At 39.1% G+C, this 25,611-nt stretch overlaps 1 protein-coding gene across 14 annotated transcripts in view; it reads left to right on the top strand.

Annotated features, from left to right (window-relative positions):
* The window catches only part of Pkhd1 (PKHD1 ciliary IPT domain containing fibrocystin/polyductin), a 513,180-nt gene that overhangs the window by 28,435 nt on the left and 459,134 nt on the right, over window positions 1-25,611 (top strand). For 10 of the 14 annotated variants that reach the window (XR_015441583.1, XM_087188164.1, XM_087188162.1 and 7 more), the window contains 12 exons: window positions 490-564; window positions 1,675-1,739; window positions 2,253-2,292; window positions 3,119-3,189; window positions 7,494-7,595; window positions 8,281-8,376; window positions 10,616-10,757; window positions 16,639-16,753; window positions 17,683-17,961; window positions 18,994-19,083; window positions 19,185-19,275; window positions 19,915-20,057. Coding sequence is in view for 13 of the 14 variants with exons in the window: in XM_087188162.1 (XP_087044288.1) it covers window positions 490-564; window positions 1,675-1,739; window positions 2,253-2,292; window positions 3,119-3,189; window positions 7,494-7,595; window positions 8,281-8,376; window positions 10,616-10,757; window positions 16,639-16,753; window positions 17,683-17,961; window positions 18,994-19,083; window positions 19,185-19,275; window positions 19,915-20,057 (1,309 nt within the window). In the remaining variant the exon portion in view is untranslated. Of the gene's footprint in view, window positions 1-489; window positions 565-1,674; window positions 1,740-1,821; window positions 8,377-10,615; window positions 10,758-16,638; window positions 16,754-17,682; window positions 17,962-18,993; window positions 19,084-19,184; window positions 19,276-19,914; window positions 20,058-25,611 lie in introns of those variants that run through there. The other 4 variants (XM_087188163.1, XM_087188166.1, XM_087188168.1 and 1 more) reach the window with 4 other exon arrangements.

Below are 25,611 nucleotides of genomic sequence, written 5' to 3'. Positions count from 1 at the left end.
TGTTTTCTATCTCTTTGATTCTGACCTACATTTCTGGAATTAATAATGGTCACTTTGTCTCCTAAAGAACGTATTCTTCCTGTTGGGGATAGAAATCCTAAGTACATCCTTGGCAGTATGCTAATTCATTGGTTCCATGTTAGCCTTGGCCAGTGATCCAGCCTTATAGAGGGGGGATAAGGCATAAATTCCACAGTTCCTCTGTGGGGACCCAATATAGTCAAGTGATGACGAAGACTTTTTTGGGAGGGAAACCAAATGCCCCCTTGGCAGTGTGAATGCAGTGTGGGGTCTGAGCGCACCCTTTCTCTTTGCCTGAGAATTTGATTTAAAATCCTTTAAGGGCACAGCATTCAGCACCCTCTGCAGTTGTGCCCCATGAATCCAGAGGAGAATGTTCACAGCTACATTTCCTCTGATCTTTGGCATGAATGTTTACTGAGTTCATTACATGATTGTCTCCCATCTTTTCTCTCCTTTTTTATCCAGCCCATTGGTCTTGGAGGCTCAAGGAGAAAAATGGGTCACTCCTTGTTCTCTTATAAACAAGCAGACCGGAAGTCAGTGAGTGTCTTTTTTTTTCTTGCCAATGTATGTGTTTTAGGTTCTTTCACATGAATATACACTCACACACACACACACACACACACACACATTTTGAAAATGTAAATCACTCATAACTATTTAACTACCTTATCTTTAGACTTAGTGGAAAAGACACAGAAATTGATTCAAAATGTAAAATGAAGTAGAATCTGGAAGTGGCATCTTTCTTGAAAACAAATCACTAATATTTATTAAGGACTTCTTTAGGCCAAGGCTTACTCTAATGCTTTATATTTAGGACACTCAATAATTTTGTGAATATGTACGGTTATTAGTCTATCTTTACAGATGAGGAAACTGAGCCACACCAAGGTTAAGTAACTTGTTTAATATCCCATAGGGAGGAAATCACAGAGCTGGGACTGGAACCCTGTCTGACTAACCAGCCTCTAGATGCTCTTAACTACTATATTATATTATGCTCTATATTATATTATAATATAATTATATTACTATATTATAGTATGCTCTTAACTACTTTGCTCTTATGCTCTTAACTACTATATTATAAGGACTAGCCAAAGAAAAAAGTGACTAATTTTTAAAAAAATGAGTGTCTAAATGCTCCAGTTCATATAACCAGCATTTTGATGGGTTTTTACCTCACCCTGAACTAGGTGGATTAATCTTGCTTTGAGGACATTACAAGACTTACATTCTATGGATTAGCTTTTTGAGACTAGTATTAAATAGAGCCAGACTCTATAATGTAGCTTTTCCCGGTACCTTTAATTTGTTTGCCCAGGGTTGTCCTTTTGGGGTTCAAACATTTTTTTTTTTTATAAGAAGTTTGGTATTCTTGTCATATAATAGATTTTGGAAAGAAAGCGAGTCACATTTTGTCTCTCACACAGTGTGTTTGACTGGTAACATATATATTGATTATTCCTGTTAGTATTACCCCCCCCCCAACCAATTTGCCTTGGTGAATTCATTTTACCTTCAATACCTATCAATTTTCTCTGGCTAATTCACCTCTTCTTTTATGTATTCTTTTCCTGGTTAAAGAGCCAGAGCTTATGAGCTGAGTTGCTTGGTAATTCTCACCTATGTTTGTTTTCTCCTTAGCTACCCTCTTCAGGAAGACCATGGTCTTGGGACTCTGACATGCCGTGTGGAAGGCCATTACATAGGTCTGGTAGAGAAGAAATATAATTTTAAAGTCTTACTCATTTCTTTCTCTGTATCCAGAAAAAAGGAACAATTTTAAGAGTTAATTATCAGAGAATAACAATAATGATGATAACTATTTATTGAGAAAACCTTAGACAACACAGTACATAGCAGATTTTATATAAACTAATTTGATCCACACAATAACTTATGAGATTGGTGGAACTATTTTCATTTTATAGGTGAGAAAATTTGATCTGGTAACCAGTGAATCAGGATTTAAATCATGCTCAGTCTAAATCTATGCCTGGGCTCTTACGTGGTATTAAATACTGCATTTGGCCTCCTGTTGTTGGAAGTACACATTGTCGATGATGCTAAGCCTGTGAGATGATTCTTTTGGGAACCTCTGAAGAAATGATGTTTAGGTGGCAACGTGATGGCACTGGGGTCTTTGGGTGTGTGATAGCAGCAGCCTGGGCCAGGAGGATCAAGCGGATTTCTGTATTAATATCTGCTTCTTTATGTTTCAGGCTCCCAGAATATTAGTTTCTCAGTATTTAACAAAGGAAAGTAAGTACCTAGGAGTAGGCAAATTTGCCTTCATCTTATATTATCTACCTCTCTCACCTTGATTTCTTTAACCTTTTATAATAGATAATCCAACCATGCACCAATGTATTTCTTGACTTGAGTGAACATAATTATGTGCTGTGCCTTACTTGTAGGCATTGTAAGTTTTTCAATGTGGTGATGGTACAGAATTTTGGGAATTACCTCCTAAGCAATCTCAAAGTTATGTGAACTATTATTTCATGAAATGCATTATAACATTCCAGGAACTGCCTTCTTCAACATGGAAAGGGGTCAAATTTCATCGAGCTGTGAAAGATAAATTAGGATTCTGGATTTTTGTGTGCTTTTACTCCGTATTCCTTCTACTTTATAGTTTGCTAGCTATAGTAAACTTGAAAGTGTATTACCTAACTGATATTAGTTTCATTGTGATGATAGTGACACTTTATGTATAGCTGCACAGCCCAAAGTATGGAATTTTTTCTTTCTCTCTTCCTCTCAGGAATAAAACTAATGTCTAATGTCTACTGCAGGCCATTTTAATACAAGGCCTCATTCATCGTTCCGTTTAATGCTGTGATAGCTATAAAGCTTGTTAAAAAATAGCTATAAAGTAGCTATTTTTCCCAAACAAAAATTTTGTGTATTAGAAAACATACTTTGTCCCATTGATATTGTTCTATGGTTACTGAAGGCTGCTGGTATCCAGGTGGTTCTGAAGGTCACTAGAGGTTAGTACATGATCTTCTTTTCCAGTAGGCAACTTAAAAATGCAATTGCAGATAATGCTGTATCACAAATCACAACTCTGTCTGTTTTGAAGGTCAATGGTAAACAAAAGTGCATGGGTGATCAGTGCTAAACAGGACCTTTTCCTGTACCAGACACACTCAGGTACTATTTCCCTTCATTCTGGAGATTGTGTTCCTGCCCCTATGCTTCACTGTTCCTCCTGGCATTTTATCTGTGGCCATTAACATTTGAAGCCACCCCTGCCATCACGGGTGGCCCCGTGGTTTTGGTTGAGATTAAGGGGCTCGTATCAGTTCAGCTTTAGTTCCTATAGTCATATATTGCTTATTAATGTTTTGAGAAGTGAATCATTAAAGTGACTTCATCATTGTGAGACCATCACAGAGTGCAGGTATACAAACTAGTATGGTACAGATCAATCACTTCACATGGCTTCTTAGTGTAATCAAGACACAAGGCAAATATGCGATCTATGAGACTGCTCCTAGTGTAGCACCTCATATTGTTTAAAATTTTTTATTTACATTTTGTGATATTGGGGTTTAAACACTGAATTACATCCCCAACATATTTGTTTATTTAGCAACAAGGTGTAGCTTCTTAAGTTGCCCTGGCTGGGCTTAAACTTGTGATCCTCCTGCTTCAGCCTCCCAAATTCTGGGATTATAGTAGTGAAACACTGCTCCCATTTAATTTTACAGTGAACCTTTTATTTTATGAATTGTTACCGTGTCAGTCTTAACTGTGAACTTGATTGGCTTGGGAATTGCCTAGGGGATTAGTAAAGCACACTTCTGGGTGTGTCTGGGTGGGCCTCAGAGTCATGACCTTGGGTACTGTGTTTAGTCCTGGTCCCTTCCTCTCTGGCTCTGTTCCCCTGCTCTGCTTCCCTGACATTATGAACTAAGCAGCTCTGCTCCGCCACGCCCTTTTGCCATACTTGTATCTTGGAGCCAGCCAATCCCAGATTGAATCCTGTGCAACTGTGAGCCAAACAAAGGTCTCCTTTAAATTGTATTTGGTATTATGTCCTACTAATAGGAAAGCTACCACGTAAATAGAAGAATTACACTCTGAGATAATGATGAAAAGTATATATATATATATCAAAGACATAAACTAGTAGCAGTGGTTGCTTATTATTATCATCAAGTATTATTGTACATAATTGTATGTGCTATATTTTTACATGACTGAAACTGGAGTAGGTTTGTTTACACCAGCCTACCCACAAACATGTGAATAATGCAATCTGCTATGTGTGTTATCCTTAGAACAGCTACAGCATGAGTAGCCAATAAGTAATTTTCAGCTTCATTATGATTTTATTTTACAACTGTTGATTGATACATTGTTTTGTGCTGCATGACTGTACGTTAAAAGAAGCATGCTCACAGACTTCTATACAAGGTCTAGGGATATAGACTGAATGAAAGGGGAGTCATACCTTCTTCTATGTTACAAAGGAACCCCCCCCCAGAAAATCTAAAGCACATCTTTCCAGTTACTCTAGAGCTCCATCTCTGAGCATTATTCAATAATTTCTGACTTGTGGATACTAATGCTAAGCTATTTTTGTTGCCATCTTATGAATAAACAGTATTTAAAAAGGAGTGCTGAAAGTTGGAAACAAAATCGTGAACTCAGGTCAGAAGTAGAAACTTGGGTACTAAAGAAGAATATCTAGATTCTAGATTTCAATGCAATCATGGTGCCACTAAAGACATGTCAATGAGGTATGCTTAGATTCCAGAAGCAATCAAAATCTAGCTTTGCTGAAAAATGCAAGATATTTATACATCATGGAAAATGACATTCACTCTAGATAGTCTTCCTGTATTTTGACTCTTGCCTTTCTTTACTTTCAACAGTGTAGCTAGAGTGTTTGTGGTAAGTCAGAAGAAGCATCTGAGGTGATGCTGATAGTGACAGCAGCAATAAGAATGATAAGTCCTTATTGAATGTATTACATATAACTTCAATATTTTATTTAACATGAGATAGGTAATAGCCACATTTTATAGGTAAGAAAACAAACTGAGAGAGGCAAAGTAGCTTGTCCAAAAGTCTTCATGTCGGAAAGTGCAGGCCTAATTCCAAATCTTGTAGACATAGCCAGTGTAATCTGGAAAAGACATTCTCCTTCCAGCCAACTCTGAGTTTCTCTGTGATTTTGTCATCACTGTGGAATGCTGGATAGGCTGATAGTACCTCTGATCACACCGTACTTTGTATTTCCAGAGTCAGTGTCTCTTGGCATGAGGAGTCACAGGCTAGGACTTTTCTATAGCAGAGGAGGCAATAGGGAGAGCAGCCATGGGAGCCCCAAAAATCCTGGGCTGATTTTCAGTCTGGAAAGGGCTGGCATTCAGTCCTTAGTCCAGTGTGGCTAAATCATATAGCCTTTCTGATCCTCAATTAAACATTTATAAAATGGGCAATTAAACATTTATAAAATGGCCAATATGCTGTATGTCCTTCCTACTTCAAAAATAAATAAGTTAATGAGCAAAAACCTTGGAATTCATGTAAAATTTGCCTCTCCCTCTCATTTCTATATATATCAACAACTAGTCTCCCTCAGTTTCATCTCCCATGTTTTAAAATTTTGGTTTATTAGGACATGTGGGTAGCACATAATTTTCACATCCCTACATGTGCATAACATACCTTAATTCCTTTTTTTCATCCCCTTTCTCTTCCCTCCCTCCCTCCTCCACCCATCCATTGGTCCTTTTCTTTTCTTTTGTATGTGTTTGGACTGCATCCAGTCATTTCCTGCATAGTATGTTGCAGTGGTTTCTAAGCAGTCTCTGATCTGGTGTGTGTACCCTGCTAATGTATGCTTGGCGTTAAGCACTCATCTGACACTCTGTCCACTAAGGGGACCTTCCTATCACCTACAATAAATGATCTCAGCTTCTGCCTCCTCCTTGTCTGCTCCTCCAGCTCCATATTTCTCTATGCATGTTCCAGCAACACTTACATACTCTGTTCAATTCCTTCTGTCCATGTTCAGCTTACCTTTGTATTAAATGTTCTTTCTCTCCCCTCCACTTACTTCTAATTCAGTTCAGATATTATCTCTAGAAAATTTCTTTTACTCTTCTCCATTCCTAAACTTCTCTGTACTTCACACATTCTCTCTAATTTTGTTAACCTAAAGCATTAGAATAATACTCTTATATACCTGCCCTTCCTTACTATGCTGACCTCCTTGAAGACAGGAACTATTTTGTATTCATGTTTATATTCCCAATACCATAGAGTAGATGTTCTGTGAAAGTTGAAAAATATTATAAATATTTACAATTCTTTTGAAAGCTGAAGAACTTCCTAAATTGTTTTAGTCTATGATTTGTGTAATTTTGAATGGATAGTGAAATAATGTGTTAGTCAAGCATGGTTATGTGTGCCTGTATTCCTAAGTACTCTGGAGGCTGAAGTAGGGTGGTCACAAATTCAAGATCAGCCAGGCTACATACATACAGAGATGTCACCTAAAAAAAAAAAAGAAATGTATTAATCTTTTCATAAGGTAATGGAGAAAATTCCAATGTCAGTATAAAAAAGTGATAAAAAGTCAGTTAAAAGAATGTTGTTATTATTGGTGGTAAATTTTGATATTTGAGTGTGGGAAATCAGTCCTTGCTCCCATATATTATAATTTGTCTTGTAGGGAAAATCACTGGAAAATATCTTCATAAAATTCATTTTTGAAGTGGTATTCATCCATGATTAGCCCTTCCTTCAGGTTGGCTTCAGTTTGTCCAAGGACACAACTCCTCTTGTCCCTAGAGGGAATGACACTTCAAACTGCCAAGTTTGATTGTGGGAGAGGAAAGGATGTGAGAAAGTGAAATTCTTGGGGATATGTGGCACATTGCTGACCAGTCTACAATAGCACTGTAGCCCGGGTCTACAGTACCACTGTAGAGCATTCAAACAACCAGGAACAGCAGGGAAGAAATGGGTAGGAGGTGACATGGAGAGGGGCCTGTGGCATGGAGCGGGGTGGAGGGGCACTGGAAACTGGGAACTGCAGTCCTTTGCATATTCCTATGAGTGAACTGAAGCCTGGCTCAGAGTGTCCAAAGCTGACTCCTCCATGTGGCCTAACATCCTCTTTGCTGCTTTGTAAATACAGTCCTTGTGCTCAAGACAGGTTTCCTAAGGAAGCATTATGGCCTGTAGGGGCTTTCACTCAGACAGTGAGTGACTCTGCATGTCCCTTTCTTTTCAAATACTGATTCTGTACAATATATATTTATGGACTTTTTTTATTATGTATCCTTTTAAGATAACTATTATTAGAAAAAAGTTCCAACTGTTGCTGGACTTAGTTAAAGTAAGAAATAAATTATAATAGCTTCTATTATTACCTTATTATCTGGGTCATATGCTGATCTATATTTGGAAGCTAACTTTTTTAAAAATTCTTGCAGAAATACTATCTGTGTTTCCAGAAACTGGGAGCCTTGGAGGAAGAACAGACATCACAATTACAGGCGACTTCTTTGACAATTTTGCTCAGGTTACCATTGCAGGTAGCTGTTGAAATAACTGGAAATAGTTCACAGTCTTAAATGCTGTAGGACCTTGTTACATATCTTATGCCTGGAGGCTGCAAGGGGAAGCATGTATTCCTTTCCATTATATCACGTCACTAAGATCTTTACCTGTTTGTGTGAGGCCAGGTGGAATTTTGTTCCTGTCACACTGCAAGTGCTCAAGTGCAATTTCCTCTTCTTGGGAGTGAAGGAAAAGCCTCTTTACAAAGGTCTACCTCTACTAAAAGGCAACCCCTCTCCCTACCTTCTCGCCTTAGCTGGAGTGGGTGGGCATTTGCTCGACAAGTTCCCCTGAAATGTCCCAGGCAAGGTCTCATAGTACCTGTCTAGATCCTTTTCTCCTGGGTGGGATGCTCCTCTAGTTGGTGACACACAGCATACAGGCTTGTGTCCTAACACTCAAGTCACACTCACCGTGCTCAGCCGAGTAGTTCAGCACAACCCTAATGAATCTGACTACCATGAGCTGCCCTATGTGTACCTGCTCACTACTCTCCCTTTCCTGGCTTCTTTCAATTGGGTAGCAACTTTTACTATTCTAGCCACATCCAGCTTTTGCTTTAGAATGAGACTCTCTTGACTTCACTCTGTTCCTGCCATCATATTGCTCCCTGGGTATCTAGATCTGTCTGTAATCTATGAAATTAAAAACTCTCCTTAGGCATTCCATGTGATATTAGCCACGTGTCTCCCAGGAAGATTGAATGCACCACCAGGGCTCCAGGAAGAGGTATGAGGCTCACTGCTCCTCAGGCAGGTAAGGAAATCACCAGGGCTACTCAATGAACTTGCTTAATCATGAGAGTCTAGGAGTAGACATAAATGTGTTTGGATTCTGTCTCAGCTGCCTGACTGATTAACTCAGTGAATGCTGGGTCTATAATACCATTGTCAAAGCTTTCATATCTGGGATGCTTATACCTTGACTCAGGTGATTAGCAACAGTGTACTCATCTCCAGTCAGGTGTGTGGCTAGTGGAGCTCAGTGGAGACTATGATCCAGAAAGCATATCAGCCACAGTACTGTAGCTCTGGGAGTAGACTCCCAAAGTGCTTCCTTATATATTATGGGTTGGGCTTTTCTGTGCTCCTAGCAACAGTATTAGACAAGGCTAGAGACTGGAGCACTAAGGGGTGCATTTAAATGTTGTTTTGCTCCTCTGTGGGTATCTGTCTGATGTTTTGAGAAATAGAGATGTGTGTGACATTGCCAGTAGCATATACCTGTAGTCAGCAGAAGTGGAAGAGGCACTGTCCTCTGTTTAAAGCTTCCATCATGGCTTATGGCTGCAAGCACTTTTCTGCTAAGCATTAGACCTGGAGGCTGGAGGGTAGTTGAGGATTAGGGTGGCTGGCATTGTTTCCACCTGGATCCACAGGTGCACTGTCTTGCACTGTGACCAGCTTCATGGTTAAACTACAAGCAGTGAGCGTCAGCTTTAGAGGCTCAGTACCTGGAAGGAGAGTTGCCCAGCAGTGGGGAAACTTGTAAAGAAAGGCCATTCAGGTGAGAAAATACATGCAGAGCTTTGGCTTGAGAGCTCTCCAGCTCCCAGATCTGTACCTTTTATTTAAGGAAGGCTCCCATCCAAGGAAGCAAAACAACTAAAACAAGTAATCAGGAGAATGTGTTTCCTGCAACAGGAAATAGAAAGCTTGCTCCTTCACTGAGGGGCTCCTGCTTTTGTAATTCAAGTAGTGGTGAGATAATTACTGACTGCTTTTGAGTTAGCGATACCCCTTCTGAAAAGCTTCCGAGGTTTCTTCCATGGGAGTAGGAGGACACAGTATTGTGCAAATCAGTTCCACAGAAATGGCAGGGTGTGATTTTGCTTCAAGGGGACATTTGGCAATGTCTGGGGGCAGTTTTGACAGTTACACCTTGGGATGGTGGTGGTGCTGCTGGGATCTGGTGGGTAGAGGCCAGGGATGCTGCTAAACATCTTGTAATGCAACAAGGTCACCTGGCCTAAAATATCAGCATTGGTGAGGTTGAGAAACACTGGGTTAAAGTAATGTTCTTAAAACATGCTCTCCATTTTCTACTTATCCCTTATCTACCTCTCCATTTTAGTAAATGAGAAACCATGATGGTAGTTTAGAAGACTGGCAATTATCATAGCTGTCCTTTATAGTGCACTTATTGTATTTCAGGCTGCTTTTGTATGTATCTCCAGCTCTCTCCATCCTAGTACATTATCTTTATTTGTTATTTGCCCCATTTTGATGCATGAGGAAATGAAGGCACAGGGGCATTAAGCAATTTGCTCATAGCTACACATCTAGTAAGGTTAAACCTGGAATCTGAACCCACAGCAATATGAGTCCAAAGATTTTACCTTCAACCCAAATCAGTGTCTGATACTAATTGCAGCTGTGCCTTTGGCCTCTGGCTTTGCTTTCCATAAAACACAAATTGATAAGTACAACATCACATAAAATGTCACACGATAGCAGTATGACACATAATTAGGTGTGTAGAGGTCTGTAAATTGAGATCATGGCACTTACAAGTTTTAAGGGTTGCCAGATTCTGGGAAAATGATTTCATGGAATAAAATTCCCAGGCTAAAGGTGACCTTAAAAGAGGCTGATGTGCACTTCAGGCTTTGGGGCACACAAAGACCGGTCATGTGCAGGCACTTACCCTGCTCTCTTTCACTCAACCGCAGTGTGCCTTTCTCTTTCACATTTTCTCTAGGACGTGGCTCTCTTCTGAAGTGCTCCCATTAGAAAGGGCTTCCTACTCTTTGATGTAAGAGTCTTTCCCTCACTTTTTCTTATCAAGACCCTCTTTACAAGAGGCTGAATTCTACCCAAGGGCTATTTTCTGCTTTCCAGATATTTGTAATATCTGTAGATTATCTCATGTGACTTCGCCATTGGGGTTTATAGATTGTACCTGGATCATCTTTCACTCTGTAATTTGAAATAGAGTAGTCCCTCCGTTTGGAGAGGAATGCTTCTGGTGGTTATGAGATACATATATCTTATAGGAAATCGAGGGCTTCTTTTTGAAGTTGGAGATGCTGCCGAGGGCTTGGAACTGACTGAAGCCACCCCTGGGTACAGGAGGAAGATTGTACCTAATGCTAGTTCTTCATTTGGATTTTGGTCAAAGGAAGGACAGCCTTTCAGGTATGTTGTAGGAAAAGCAGGCGTTCACTTCAAATTCATCTTTACTAGCTCAGCTAAAGCTGGGATACAGATAAGGAAGTCAGTGAAATTTCCAAGGGAGAATTTATCACTCCAAACACTTCAACAACAGAACTTGAGGTCTTTTCTACCATCAAGTTGACCAAGTTTTTGGCCATGCTAGCAATTTGTAGGCCATTTGTAGGTTGTCATCCAACTATTGATCAGTATGTAAAATTTATATATTTTACAACTCTGTTTACAATCTGATTTGGAAATGATTGCAAGCTGCAACATTGAGCTGAGCAGGCCAGGAAACTTGGTAGGCAGCGGGGTAAAACTCGCTGTAGGTGTGTAGTTGAGATGAGACTAACTTCTGCCCGAAGCCAAAGAGAGATGCAAGAACTTGCTCTTGGGGTCTCTGAGGGAGCAACAGTTCTGCTGGAACAATCATCCTCTAATGAAGGTTGACCCAACTGCCAGTGTATGGATGGAGGACCTCTTGTGGGCTCTTGAGATGTGGTTTTCTGTAGTAGCAATTGCTTGTGATTATGATTTTCCTGGTTAGTTTTGTTTTGATTCTTTAGATTTCTTCAATGCCAACATTTATAGCTCTCTATTTTTTTTTGAAGCAAAACATTTATTGGTACATTTTAGATACACAATGAAAGCACTCATCATAGGAAATTTGTACCTGTACATGATATATTTTGCCTCTTCTTTTTTTCCCATTCCTTCTCTTGACTCCCCTTCCCTCCCTATATACAAAAGCTTTGTTTCCTTATTTTTATTCTATTTTCACTTTTCTTTCTTGTCACTTCCTTCCCTCCTCCTCCCTCCTTTGTTTCTCTTCCCATTTGAACATTTTATTCTTGTTTCCCAATATCTATTATACATTTTAGTCCTTATTTCCACTTTCAATTTCTCACACCAGAGAAACAATACAGTATTTAACCATGCGTGTCCAATTTATTTCACTTAAGAGTGTGGTCTCAAGGTATGTCCATTTAGCTATAAATTAGATTGAGACATTTATAGCTTTCTAAAGTGATCTCAAATATACAAAAAGCATGAGAGTTGATTAGACACTGCTTCCTCAGTGCTCCCAGTGTACATGTGGAAGGATGGATCCTATAGGGCGTGATGAATCTCTTGCTCCTTCAAATCTTCCTCAGAGGGCTGGAGGTGACTTCAGAGTGTGAATTTCAGCCAATTTGTTAACTTCTCCAGGGAATGTACCATAGATCACAATTCAATGGTGGAGTACAAGCCAAGGAGAGAGAGCAACCAGTGAAGGGAAGGGTGCCTTCTAAGCCTTACTGGCTAGGTACTTTACACAAAATTTATGGTTTAAAAGTGGTACTCATTTGAGGGTCCACTGCAGTGCCTAATATGAATCTTTTGCATACTTTTAAAAAATGTTTTTATTTTATTGGTACAATTTAGGTATACAATACAATGACATTCATCAATGGAAATTTGTACCTTTACATAATCTCTCTTGTTTCTTATTTTTCCCCATTCCCCTGCCCTCCCTTCAAACCCTCCACCCCTCCCTATTTACAAAGACTTTGTTTCCATTTTTTCATTTTCTCATATTAATTCCATTCCCTTCTTTCCTTTCTCCTACCCCTCCTACTTCCCCTTCCCCTTTGGTCCTTTTCTTCCTATTTCACATTACCTGTTATACCATTTAGTCCTTATTTACACTTTCAGTTTCTCACACTAGAGAAACTATTCGGTATTTACATGTGTCCTATTTATTTCATTTAAGAGTATTGCCTCAATGTGCATTCATTTAGCTATAAATGTCTCCAATTTCTCATTTTTTATGGCTGAGGCATACTATATTTTATAACCCCCCCCCCCCCCATTTTCTTTATCCAGTCTTCCAAAAGCCCTTTCCTCTGGGCCGGGAGCAGTGGGAGGGATGGTGGCCCGGAAGTCCCTTCCTCTGGGCCAGGAGCAGCGGGACAGAAGGTGGCCCAAAAGCCCTTTCCTCTGGGCTGGGAGCAGCAGGAGGGATGTTGGCTGGGAAGACCCTTTCTCTGGACCATGAGCAGTGGGACGACGGCTCAGAAGCCCCTACCTCTGGGCTGGGAGCAGTGGGACTCAGTACCATGGTCTGGTGGTCCGTGTCCTCTGTGTCTTTGTAGTGTGGAATCACTTGGCTGTACCGAGGAGCCAGGTGGCGGGGTTCCAGTGGATTGTTGCCGGTGTGCGGGGTGATTCGGCATGTTCCGTGCGACTCAGGACCTCGATAGGGCGTGCACAGACCTGCCTGTCTGTAGCAGGCTGATTCAGCGTGTTCCCATCCCTTTCAATTTCATTGAAGAGTTTAAACAGTAGTGGCAGTAGTTCCTCTCTCAATGTCTGGTAGAATTCAGCAGTGAAGCCATCAGAACCTGGGCTTTTCTCAGTTAGTAAGTTTTTAATATGTTTTCAGTTTCATTTGTTCATATTGGGTTGTTTAGAATTTATAGTTCTTCTTCATTGTACTTTGGTAATTCATATGTATGTAGGAATCTGTCCATTTCTTCTGTGTTTTCCATTTTATTGGGGTATAGGTTCTGGAAGTAGGTATTGATGATCCTCTGGATTTCTGCTGGGTCTGTTGTCATTTCACCCTTTTCATTCCTAATTGCATGGATTTGGGCCTTTTCTTTCCTTTTTCTGACCAGTTTGGCTAAGGGTTTTTCAATTTTGTTTATTCTTTCACAGAACCAACTCTTGGCTTCATAGACTTTTTTTGGTATTGTTCTCTTAGCCTCCATTAAATTGATTTCTGCTCTGATCTTTGTAATTTCCTCCTTTGTATGAGCTTTGGGGTTGTCCTGCTCTTCTTTTTCTAGAAGCTTGAGGTTCAGCATCAGGTTGTTTAATTGGGCTTGTTCTGTTTTCCTAATATGAATATTCACTGCTATGAATTTCCCTCGTAAGACTGTTTTCATTGTGTCCCATAGATTCCAATATGTTGTATTGTCATTGTCATTTAATTGAAGGAACTGTCTCATTTCTTCTTTAATTTCCTCTGTGACCCATTGGTTATTTAGAAGTGTGTTGTTCAATTTCCACGTGTTTATGAAATTTTTTGAGTTTCTTTTGCTATGGACCTCCAATTTCATCTCATTATGGCCTGATAATATACAGGGGATAACTTCAATTCCTTTGCACTTACTTAAACATGTTCTCTGAGTGAGTATGTGGTGTATTTTGGAGAACAACCCATGTGGAGCTGAAACAAATGTGTATTTTGATTTTGTGGGGTGGAAGACTGTGTAAACATCTGTTAAGTTCATTTGTTCAAGAGTTCGATTGAGGTCTAGTATTTCATTACTTATTTTTTGTCTAGTTTATCTATCTATTTGTGACAGTGGATATTGAGTTCCCCCACTACTATTGTGTTAGTGCATATATGATTTTTCATGTTGGTTAGTATTTGTTTTATATAGTTGGGTGCAGTAGTGTTTGGTGCATAGATATTTATGATTGTCATCTCTTCCACTTTGATTGTACCCTTTAGAGGGATGTAGTGTCCTTCTTTGTCTGTCTTAATCAGTGTTGGTTTGAAATCCACTTTATCTGCAAAGAGGATGGATACTGTTGCTTTTTTTCAGGTTCCTGTCACATGGAGTATTGTTTTCCACCCTTTAGCTTTCAATCTATGAATTTCTTTTTGAATTAAATGTTTCTTGTATGCAGCATATTGTTGGATCTTGCTTCTTGACCCATTCTGCCAGTCTGTTTCTTTTAATTTGTGAATTGAGACCATTAACATTGATGGTTTATAACTGATATGTATTGACTTATCATTGTCATGACTTTTTCTTTTTGTTGGATTCTCCCCCTTTCCATTGAATTTCTTGTGGCGCCTGATGGATTCATTCTGCTGTGCTTCCTGAGGTTGTGATCCTCATTGTCTTTTCCTAGGATATTGTTTAAAATTTTTTGGCAGGCTTGTTTGGTATTCATGAAGTTCCTAAGGTGCTCTTTGTCGTGAAAGTATCTTATTTCTCCATCAATTTTGAAAGATAGTTTTGCAGGGTACATCAATCTGGGTTGGAGGGTGCTTTCCTTTAGGGCTTGAAATACATCATTCCATGCTCTTCTTGCCTTGTGGCTTTGTGTTGAGAGGTCTGCTGTGATTCTGATTGGCTTTTCTTTGTATGTGATTTGTTTCTTTTCTCTAACTGCTTGTAGAATTTTGTTCTTCTGTTGGGTTTCTGGAACCTTGACTATTATATGAATATGTGTAGATTTTTTTGATCAAGGCTAGTTCGAGTCCTATATGCCTCACTTATCTCTATGTCAAGTTCTTTTCCCCTATTTGGTAAGTTTTCTGCCATTATTTCTGTGAACAGTTTTTTTTTATGTCATCTGAACTCTCTCCTGTTTCTTCATTGATTCTGATCAGTCTGATGTTACTCTTCTTTGCATTGTCTAGCAGCTGCTGGATTGATTTCTCATGGTCCTTTACTATTTTAAAGAAATTTTTTTTCCTGGTCACTAATAGCAATCCTATCTTCTGTATCTGAAATTCTATCCTTGCATTGGCTCATTCTGCTGTGTAAACTTTCAACAGAGTTTTTAATCTCCTGGAAATCTGTTTGCATCTGTTTTATGGATTCAATTTGTTTCCTATGTTGGGATTCCATCATGTTCCTCAGCTGTTCTATTTTTTTTATCTGTGTCCACTCTAGATTTATTATTCATGTCTTGCATTATGGGCACAATCTCTGCTGTTATCTGAGAAACTATTTCTGATTTCATTTTTTCTAGGTCCTCCTTTATTGCCAGTTCAGGGAGTCCAGGTGATTGAGTATCAGATTGTTCCATCTTATTGCCCTTTGTGGGTACCTTAGGTGGTATGGAAGTCTGGTTTTGAGACTTGTTTACATGTCTTCTCATTTCAAGAGATGCAGCCTGCTCTGTCTTTGTTGAGGGGACTTTTTGCTCACTCAGTGGTCTTGAATTCTCAGCAAGCAACAGAGCAGCCTTTACTCTGGTGCTCACCAGTAAACCAATTCCTGGGTCCAGATTGGTGGCCTTCTGGGTCCCTGAGTGGATCTGATGTCTGGGTCAGCTTCTGGCTGGGGCCTGGGCACACTTGGCATGGTATCTAGGCATGCTTCTGGCTGGGGGCCCTATGTAACTGTTGGATGGGAGGGTCTTTGGCTGGGGGCTGTGTACCCCAGTTCCCATTGTCTTTGTAGGCTTTGGCTAGGGTCTCTATGCACTTATCAATGGTATTGGGGTAAGCCTCTGGGTATTGCTTGTGTGCCTGTGTAGCTCTTTTCCAGGCGGGTCTTTGGTTGTGGCTGATGGCGTGGCAGGTCTCTGGCTGAAGCTTGTGCACCTCTGCAGCTCTTTTCAGGGCTGGAATCTGGCTTAGATGGGTGTGCAGGAGCCTCTTGGGTTGGGGCAGACCCCTGGCTGGGATCAGCCTTTAGCCATGTCAGTCTGGGCCACACAGCTGCTCCTCTGGATCTGAGCACACTTGCCAATGGAATGGCAGGCTTCTGGCTGAAGCTTCAATCTTGCTTTATTTCTAATAACAAGAATAATATTTGATAGTGACTGAGCCACTGTGATGGTCCATGGCCTGCACTGCCTGTGGCAGGTGCTTTTATCAGGTGAACTTTTGTACAGTCCTATGCTGTGGCTGCAAACAGATCTGTGGCTGTGAGAAGACAGATACTGAGACTATGCTGTATGTCATATTGTGGCTCATTTTAGAATGCTCTGGACAAGCATATGCATAAGAATCAGGTTTTTCTTTGTCATTACCAAAAGAAATGCAAGGTGCAAGGGCAACCATTTGTTTGTTGCATTGGTGATTCAGGACTTGGTTACTCTTACTTGGCTCTGTTCTTTTGCTTTACAGAGCACGACTCAGTGGATTCTTTGTGGCTCCAGAGACAAATAATTACACATTCTGGATCCAGGCAGACAGCCAAGCTTCCTTGTATTTCAGTTGGTCAGAGGAACAGAGGACTAAGGTACTCACTTTCCTTTTGTTTTCTTTTTCTTTGTGTCCCCAGTCTTATATTCTTGACTAAAGGAAGAAGAAAAATTAAAGCTCTCATGTTCTATAGATAGTTTTAACACACCATTAAGCGACAAGGGGCTTTAAATTTTGAAAAGGAATTTGGCTGAATTATAATAGTATATACTATCAATTGAGCCTTTACTTTAAACCGAGCATTATATTTTTTGTCTTCACAGTATCTTTGTGAAATATGTGTATTTATTTCCATTTTCCACATGAAAAAAAATTGAGGCTTTGAAGGATTGTGTGGCCAATCCAAGATCACTTGGGTAATAATAAGAGGCAGGATTCAAACTCAGGTTTGTCTGACTCCAAACTAATTTCTACTGAATTTGGGCAGAGATGTAGCTAACCTCATGCAGAAATCTCACCAAGAACTTTGAAGGATAAGAAAAGATGCCTCTAACAAGCAGCCAAAATTCTCTTGTGACTTTGACAAAGAGCCACAATAATTTAATAAACTTCTTTGAAATTGATGTGCTAATTGTTTAGAAAAAGGTAATGGATTTTTATGTAGTGAAGTCATTCTAGGTCTCTCAGGGGCTTAATGCTACTTTTTCACAATACAATGTGTGTTAGGTTGGCTGTTTCTGCTCTAACTGTGGACCATCTAGCCTCATTTGAATACTATTCAGCTGATATATATATATATATATATATATATATATAGAGAGAGAGAGAGAGAGAGAGAGAGAGAGAGAGAAACACAGAGTGAGGCAGACAGACAGAGAAGCATAAAACCATAGGGCCAAATTAACTTGTTGGAAAAGGCTGACTGGTTGAAACACATCAAAGTTAGGGCTTTGCAGATGCTCACTACTTGATAAAAAATGCCTTAAAGCTTCATAATGTTGATTCTGATATACTTACTGGGCATAGGTGAAAGTGGCCTCCATTCAGGTTGGCACTACTGACTGGTTTGACTCCTGGGAGCAGAATGGGAATGAAGGGACCTGGCAACAGAAGACTCCCAAGTTGGAGCTGGTGGGTGGAGCCAAGTACTACCTGGAGGCAGAGCATCATGGGATAGCCCCCAGCAAAGGAATGAGAATTGGCATCCAGATCCACAACACCTGGCTGAATCCTGATGTGGTCACCACTTACCTTCGGGAGAAGCACCAGATCAGTGTCAGAGCCCAGAGACTTCCAGAAATACAGGTCTGCCTGTCTTTCCAGTCCTATGGACTTGAACTCTGGAGAGAGGAAAGGGTCCTTTCTTGCTTATAGAGGATCACTAGTTGAGAGCCAATGAACCTGAGTTGTAATTACAATTCTGCTGACAAATATTTAGGATATCTATTCAACTGGGCTGTATTATTGAGATTACCCTATTCAATGACTTAGTTTTAGGAATTTAAATTGCAAGTTAGTCCTTTACTTTTTTAACTTATTCTCCAGATACAGTTGAGGTCCTTCAAATACACACACACACACACACACACACAAACACACACACACAGACACTCACACCACCACCACCACCATCACTATAGCTGTTTTTTTTTTTTTTGGTACCGGAGATCTAACTCGGGTCTTGCATTTGCGAGGCAGGCAGCAGAACTACTGAGCTAAATCCCTGGCCCCACCATAGCTTTTTAAATGATTCAATTCCTAGTTTTAAGCTTACTTTGTAAAGGGCTTTATATATGCCCCATATTTTTGTTGAGCAATTTTGTTGTACTTTTTGTTCACTTTTTGATGTATAAAGATGAATCAGTATGGGACTCTGTCTTCTAAAGCTCCCATCTAACAATAACATGTATATGAATAACCATAGAACAAAGTAGAAAGTAACAAGTGATTTAATAGATGAAAAGCTATGGAGAGCTTGCTGTAGTACATACACGTCCTGCAGAGAATGCATTGGAAGCAAAAGACTGCGCAGGCACCAGGATACTATGGGTGCCACTGCCTCCAAGCCACCCTGGGAGAAAGCATTTGCTGAGGACTGAAAGTGTGGCAGACTTGATTTTGTGTACTCTAAGAAAAGGGACAGAAAAATAGTGAGGAAATTTAACAACACATTTTCATTAGGTGATGACACTGTGTTCTTTCTAGATGGTGATGCATTTAAAAAATTGAAATGATAACAAAATGGAAATAGCAAGCTTAGGAGTTCTATTCTGTGTTCCTAATCTGTCCCTTGTGTTTCACTGGCACATGTCAGTCTTGTCTCTCTTGACTTCTTAGATGCTGAATGTGTCAGGCAGAGGAGACTTTTTCCTCACTTGGGACAACGTCTCCAGCCAGCCAATCCCTGCAAATGCCACAGCCCACCAGGTGGGATCCTTCTCCGAATAGGAGGGGTAGAGGTGGGAAAACTAGGGGTGGTCATTATGTCAACTACACGAACTTATGGTATTATGTTTCCTTTTAAATAGATTCAAACTACCATTGAAAATTTACTTGCAGTAAAATGCAAACTGGAACCACTTTCGGCTAACATCCTACTCCGGCTTGGATTTGAACAAGGTGTTCCTTTTTACTCTCTAGAAGATAGGATCAATCCTCAGTTTCCCTCCAAGATGCTAACACAGTCAAATAAAAAGATGAAAATGGATTTTGGACATGGAGTGGCCAAGGGAGTTGCTCCTTGCCTTGGAGGGAGGTGCTTGGTGTAGGGGCTAAGGAGAGGAGAGCTTGTCATCTTGAGCCCCTAGGGGAATAAAGCACTGCCCAGATGTTCCCACACTACACAGTGGGAGAGGGTGCAGATGGTGGTGAAATGCAACAACTGTAAAATCTTGTTTAATTCAAAATCCCTCTAAAGCTTAGAAATTTTTAAAATGTGAAGGTGTTTTAAAAATTACACCAAGGTGAACTAAATTCCATTTGATTTTTTTGTCTCTCTGGTTCTCAATTGTTGTTGGTGTCTTGGTACACTGGGGAAATGGTAATAGATATTTCATGTTTGGGGTCAGGCCCAAGGATTTGTCATAGCTGGAGCCTTCAAGCTGGAAGATGCTGGCCACTGAAGCCCTGCTTAGCTCTCCCGAGGACTGAAGAACCAAGATCACATCGAATGCACACCCCCTCCCTGCACACACATTGAGAGGCTGTGTCTAGTTTAACACCCATACTTGTCTTCCTGTTTTATCAAACTACATCCAGGCCTAGAAGGCTCCAGGTCTGATGGGGACCTCACCAGTGGGACAGAGCCCTTCTGTGGCAGATTCAGCCTCCATCAGCCTCGACACCTTGACCTGATCCTCCCTGCTACACAGAAGGGCTATCGGCTGGATCAGTACTCACATGTGAGTATAGTTCTAAGGCTTCCAGTCAGGTGGGTTGGGAAGGGTGAGTATCTCTGGGTTGGAGACAGAAAAACAAGCACAAAGGAGTGATTGCTGTGATTTTCCCAGTGCCTTTTGGGCTAAGGCTTTTGGTGTCTTAACTGGTGTTTCAGGTATGAACAAATGCACCTAGCCCCCACTGTGGAGTTGCTACCTGAAAATGCCTTTGTACTAGCTTTGATGATGGAAGTTTTTATATGGCTAGCATTTTGTTTGATCTCTAGGTGTAAGTGCAGACTTTACAATCTGTTTTTTTTTCATTAAGTTTATTGGTTCTTTTTAGGTATACATTATGATCACATTCATCATTAGGAATTTGTACCTGTACATGATATATCTTGGTTCTTTTTTCCCCATTTCCCTTCCCTCCTTTACACCCCTCCACCCCTCCCTATTTACAAAAAGCATTATTTCCATTTTTTCCTTCCTTTCTCATAAGTTTTTCTTTTCCTTATCCTCCCCGCCCACTTCCCCTTCCATTTGGACATTTTCTTCCTATTTCACATTATCTATTATACATTTTGGTCCTCATTTACACTTTCAGTTTCTCACACCAGAGGAACTATTTGGTGTTTACACATGTGTGTTCTATTTATTTCTCTTAAGAGTATGGCCTCAATGTGCATTCACTTAGCTATAGATGTATCTAGTTTAATCATTATTTATGGCTGAGTAGTATTCCATTTTATAACCCCCCCCACATTTTCTTTATTCAGTCTCCAGTTGATGGGTATTTGGATTGTTTCCAAGATTTAGCTATTATAAATTGTGCTACTATAAACATGGGTGCACATATATTGCTGTGGTATGATTTCTTTAATTCTTTTGGGAAGATACCCACCAGGGGAATAGCTGGATCAAATGGAACCTCTAATTCTAGTTTTTTGAGGAATCTCCGTACTGATTTCTGCAGTGGTTGCACTAATCTACACTCCCAACAACAGTGGAGAAGGGTTCCTTTATCCACACAACCCCTCCAGCATTTGTCATTGGTTGATTTCTTGATATCAGCCATTCTTTCTGAAGTGAGGTGGAATCTCAGAGTTGTTTTCATTTGCATCTCTTGAATGACCACTGATGTTGAACATTTTTTCATATGTTTATTGCTGTTTCTACTTCTTTGTCCGAGAAATGTCTGTTCATTTCAGATGTCCATTTTTGGATTGGGCCTTTAAATTTGGGAGGTTTGATTTTTAAAAGTTCTTTATATATTCTAGATAGTAGATCTTTGAGGAACAGCTGGTAAAAATTTTTCCCACAATATGGGTTGTCTCTTCACACTGTTGATGGTTTCTCTTTCTATGCCGAAGCTTTTTTTTTTTTTTGGTACTGGGGATTGAACTCAGGGCCTTGCGCTTGTGAGGCAGGCAGCAGAACCACTGAGGTAAATCCCTGGCCTAGCTTTTTTTTTTGGTACTGGAGATTGAACTCGGGACCTTCCATTTGCCAGGCAAGTGGTAGAACCACTGAGCTAAATCCCTGGCTCAGTGCAGAAGCTTTTTAATAAGATGAGATTCCAGTTGTTGATTCTTTGTGCTAGTTCATACATGACTGAGGTTTTATTCATAAAGTCTTTTCCTACACCAATGTCTTCAAGAGTTCTACCTAACCTATCTTCTAGCAGGTTTAGTATTTTTGTTTTAATATTTAGTTAGATCTTTGGTACATTTTGATTTTACTTTAGTGCATGATGAGAGATATAGGTCTAGTTTTAATCTTTGACAAGTTGAAACCCAATTTTTCCAGCACCATTTATTAAAGAGGCTATCTTTCCTCCAGTGAGAGTGTTTGGCTCCTTTGTCAAAGATGAGGTGGATGAGTGTGTCTGGAGTTGTTTCTGCATCTTCTAGTCTGTTCCATTGATCCTTGGGTCTGTTTCTTTGCCAGTACCATGTTGTTTTTAATCACAGTAACTTTGTAGTATAGTTTCAAGTTGGGGGTTGTGATACCCTCTGCCATATCTCTTTTGCCTAGAATTGCTTTTGGTATTCTAGGTCTCTTTTGGTTCCAAATGAATTTTTGGATTGTTTTCTCCAATTCTGTAAAATATGCTGTTGGAATTTCAATCGGGATTGCATTGAATCAATATAGCAGTTTTGGAAGTATGGCCATTTTCATTATATTGGTTCTTCCTACCCAGGAACAAAGGATGTCTTTCCATTTTCTTTCTTCCTTTTTTAAATTTTTTTTTTCTTGGTACCGGGGATCGAACTTGGGACCTTGTGCTTGCAAGGCAGGCAGCGGAACCACTGAGCTAAATCCCTGGCCCTGTATTTCCATTTTCTGATGTCCTCTTTGATCACTTTTTTCAGAGTGCTCTTGTTTTCAGAGTATAGGTATTTTACTTCCTTTGTTAGACTGATTCCTAGGTACTTCATTTTTTAACATGCTATTGTGAAAGGAGTTGTTTCTCCAGTTCCTCTCTCAGTGTGTCTGTTGTTCATGCACAGGAAGGCTATTGATTTTTACGTGTTGACCTTGTATCTAGCTACTCTACTGAATTTGGTTATTAAGTCTAGAAGACTTTTGGTGAAATTCTTGGGATCTTCTATATAGAGTTTCATGTTACCTGCAAATAATAACAATTTAACTTCTTCATTTCCTATCTTTATTCCTTTTATTTCTTTCTCTTGTCTAATTGCTGTGGCTAATGTTTCCAGAACTATCTTGAACAGGAGTGGTGATAGTGGACAACCTTGTCTTGCTCTTGATTTTATTGTGAAGGATTTCAGTTTTTGACCATTTAGTATGATGTTGGCTGTTGGCTTTTATCAGGTTGAAATAAAGACAATCTGTTTCAACTTTTTATAGGTTTTTTTTTTTTTATCATAAATGTGTGTTGGATTTTGTTGAATGCCTTTTCTCCATCTATTGAGATGATCTTATGGTTTTTGTCCTTGGCTCTATTAACATAGCGTATTATATCTCTTGATTTGCATATGTTGAACCATCCCTGCATCCCTGGGATGAATCCTACTTGGTCAGGATATATGATCTTCTTGGTGATCTTCTGCATTCTGTTTGCCAGTATCTTATTAAGGATTTTTGCATCTATGTTCATTAGTGAGATTGGCCTATAGTTCTTTTTCAGTTGGGTCTTTCTTTGCTTTTGGAATCAGGTGATGCTTGCTTCCAGGAATGCATTTGGAAGTATCGCTTTCCTTTTAATTTCATCGAAGAGTTTCAACAGTAGTGGCAATAACTCTTCTCTAAATGTCTTGAAGAATTTAGCAGTGAAGGCATCAGGATCCGGGCTTTTCTTTGTTGGTAAGTTTTTGATTATGTTTTAATTTTATTGATTGATATTGTGTTGTTTAGAATTTTTAGGTCTTCATTCAATTTTGGAAAATCGTGTATCAAGAAATCTGCTTATTTTGTTTGTGTTTTCCATATTTTTTTCATTAAGTTCATTGGTACATTTTTGGTATAAAATACAGTTACATTCATCATTGGCATCTTGTACCTACCTTTACATGAGTGTCTTGGTTCTTATTTTTTCCCCCTTCCCCTGCCCTCCTTTCACCCAATCCACCCTTCCCTATTTGCAAAGGCTTTGTTTCCAGTTTTTTCCTTTTCTCATATTTTTTCTTTTCCCTTCTTTCCTTTCCCTACCCCTCCCACTTCCCCCACTCCTTTAGACCTTTTCTTCCTATTACACAATATCAATTATACATTTTAAAAATTACAATATCAAGATCTAGAAGACATTACCACAGATTTTACAGAATTTAAAAGGATATAGAAGCATATTACAAAAATCTTTGTTTGAAGTAAATTTGACAACTTCTAAGAAGTACCTTGGAAGACAAATTAATGAAACTGACTCGAGGAAATATAAAACTTGAATAGCACCTATTAAAGTATATTTCTAGCTTGAAAACCTACCTACATGACAACAACAGGCTCATATACATTTTAACTGATAAATTATATCAACAATTTAAAGCAGAAGAAAGAAGGAACACCTCTCCCCTCATTTTAGGAAATCAACACTGTGCTAGCACTAAAACTGGATAAAGATAATAGAAGAAAAAAGTATGAACATAGATAAAAATTTGTTTAATAAAACAAACTATTAGAAGTCAGATCTGGCAGTATGTAGAAAGTGGTTTTATTATAGGGATAGCAGTGTTGGTTCAGCATTGGGGTATCCACCCCCAAAAGTCATCATTTTAACAGAGGAAAGGAAAAGGCCATATGATCCTGTCAGTAGTTGGAGAAAAAGTATTGGACTAAATTCTACAGCTGTTCATGATAAAAACTATCAGGAGACTAGAAGTAGAACAGAACCTTCTCAAAAGGTATTCCATGTACTCCATACTTCCAGCAAAAATGCCCTATATGAATGGAGAAGATACAATGCTTTCTCCTTAAGGTGGGGAACAAGGACAGATATGCCTACTCTTCATCTGTCCATTAAATTTTGAAACCTAGGCCCAAAATAGTCTGACAATAAAATGACACAGTTAGGATAGGATTGGCAAGGTGGAAGTAAAATCTTTCTATGTAGATGAAATGATCATCTACAGAGAAAATACTAAGAAATCTCTAGGAGCCCCTAGAACTTGTATTTGAATTTAGCAGGATTAGAAAACACAAGGTATATATATAAAAATTCAGGTCTGTGTATACTTGCTATAAATGAAGAATTGGATATTGAAATTTAAAAGTTATGTAGGAGTACAAAGGACCTAGAAAAGTAAAAAGATAAAAAAACAGTGTTGGAAGACATTTATTACCTAATTTTAAGACTTCCTTTAAAGCTATAGTAATCAAGGCTGTGTTGGTGTAAGGAAAGATATATAGATCCTTAGAATGAAATAGAACCACACATATATCGTCCACTGAGTTTTGAAAGATAATTTAACAGTAACATTTTAGAGAACATAAACTCAAGTCAAGAGCAGAGGAAAAGATAGTTTTCAGCAAATGGTACCAAGACACCTGGTATCTGTATGTAAAAAATTAACCTCAACCCTTTATTTCCATACATAAAAATAACTTGAAAGGATCTATGAACCTAAATATGAAAGACTAAAACTATAAAACTTTAAGAAGAAATTGTAAGGGAAAATGTTTATGAATTTAGGATAGACAAGAATTTCCTAGGATATAAAAAACATGATGTATAAAAGAAAAAAATTGATGAGATTCCATAAAAAGTTAGAACGTTAAATGACATCATTAAAATAAAAAGTAGTTCTTAAACAGACCATCTTTACAATGCATATAACCTATGACCAGAATATATAAAGAACTCTTACAGCTCATTAATAGACAACCCAATTAAAAAGTAGACACAAGAAGATGATAAATAGCCAGTACAGCACAAGGAAAGCTGTGCAACACTAGAATCAGAAAAATACTAGTCAGTATGATAACAAGATCATATTATACACTCAGGGAGATTAAGTTAAAAGTTTTAGAAGGACAAATGTCAGCTTAGATGTGAACCAGTTAGAACTTTCTAATACTGCTAATGTGAATGTAAAATGATAAAACTATTTTGGAAAAC

The sequence above is a fragment of the Heterocephalus glaber genome, unplaced genomic scaffold, assembly GCF_053883595.1.
Source record: "Heterocephalus glaber isolate CG9 unplaced genomic scaffold, H.glaber_assembly_v1.0 deba00001523, whole genome shotgun sequence".
Classification (NCBI taxonomy): Eukaryota; Metazoa; Chordata; class Mammalia; order Rodentia; family Bathyergidae; genus Heterocephalus; species Heterocephalus glaber.
This window is presented reverse-complemented; position numbering and strand designations above follow the sequence as displayed.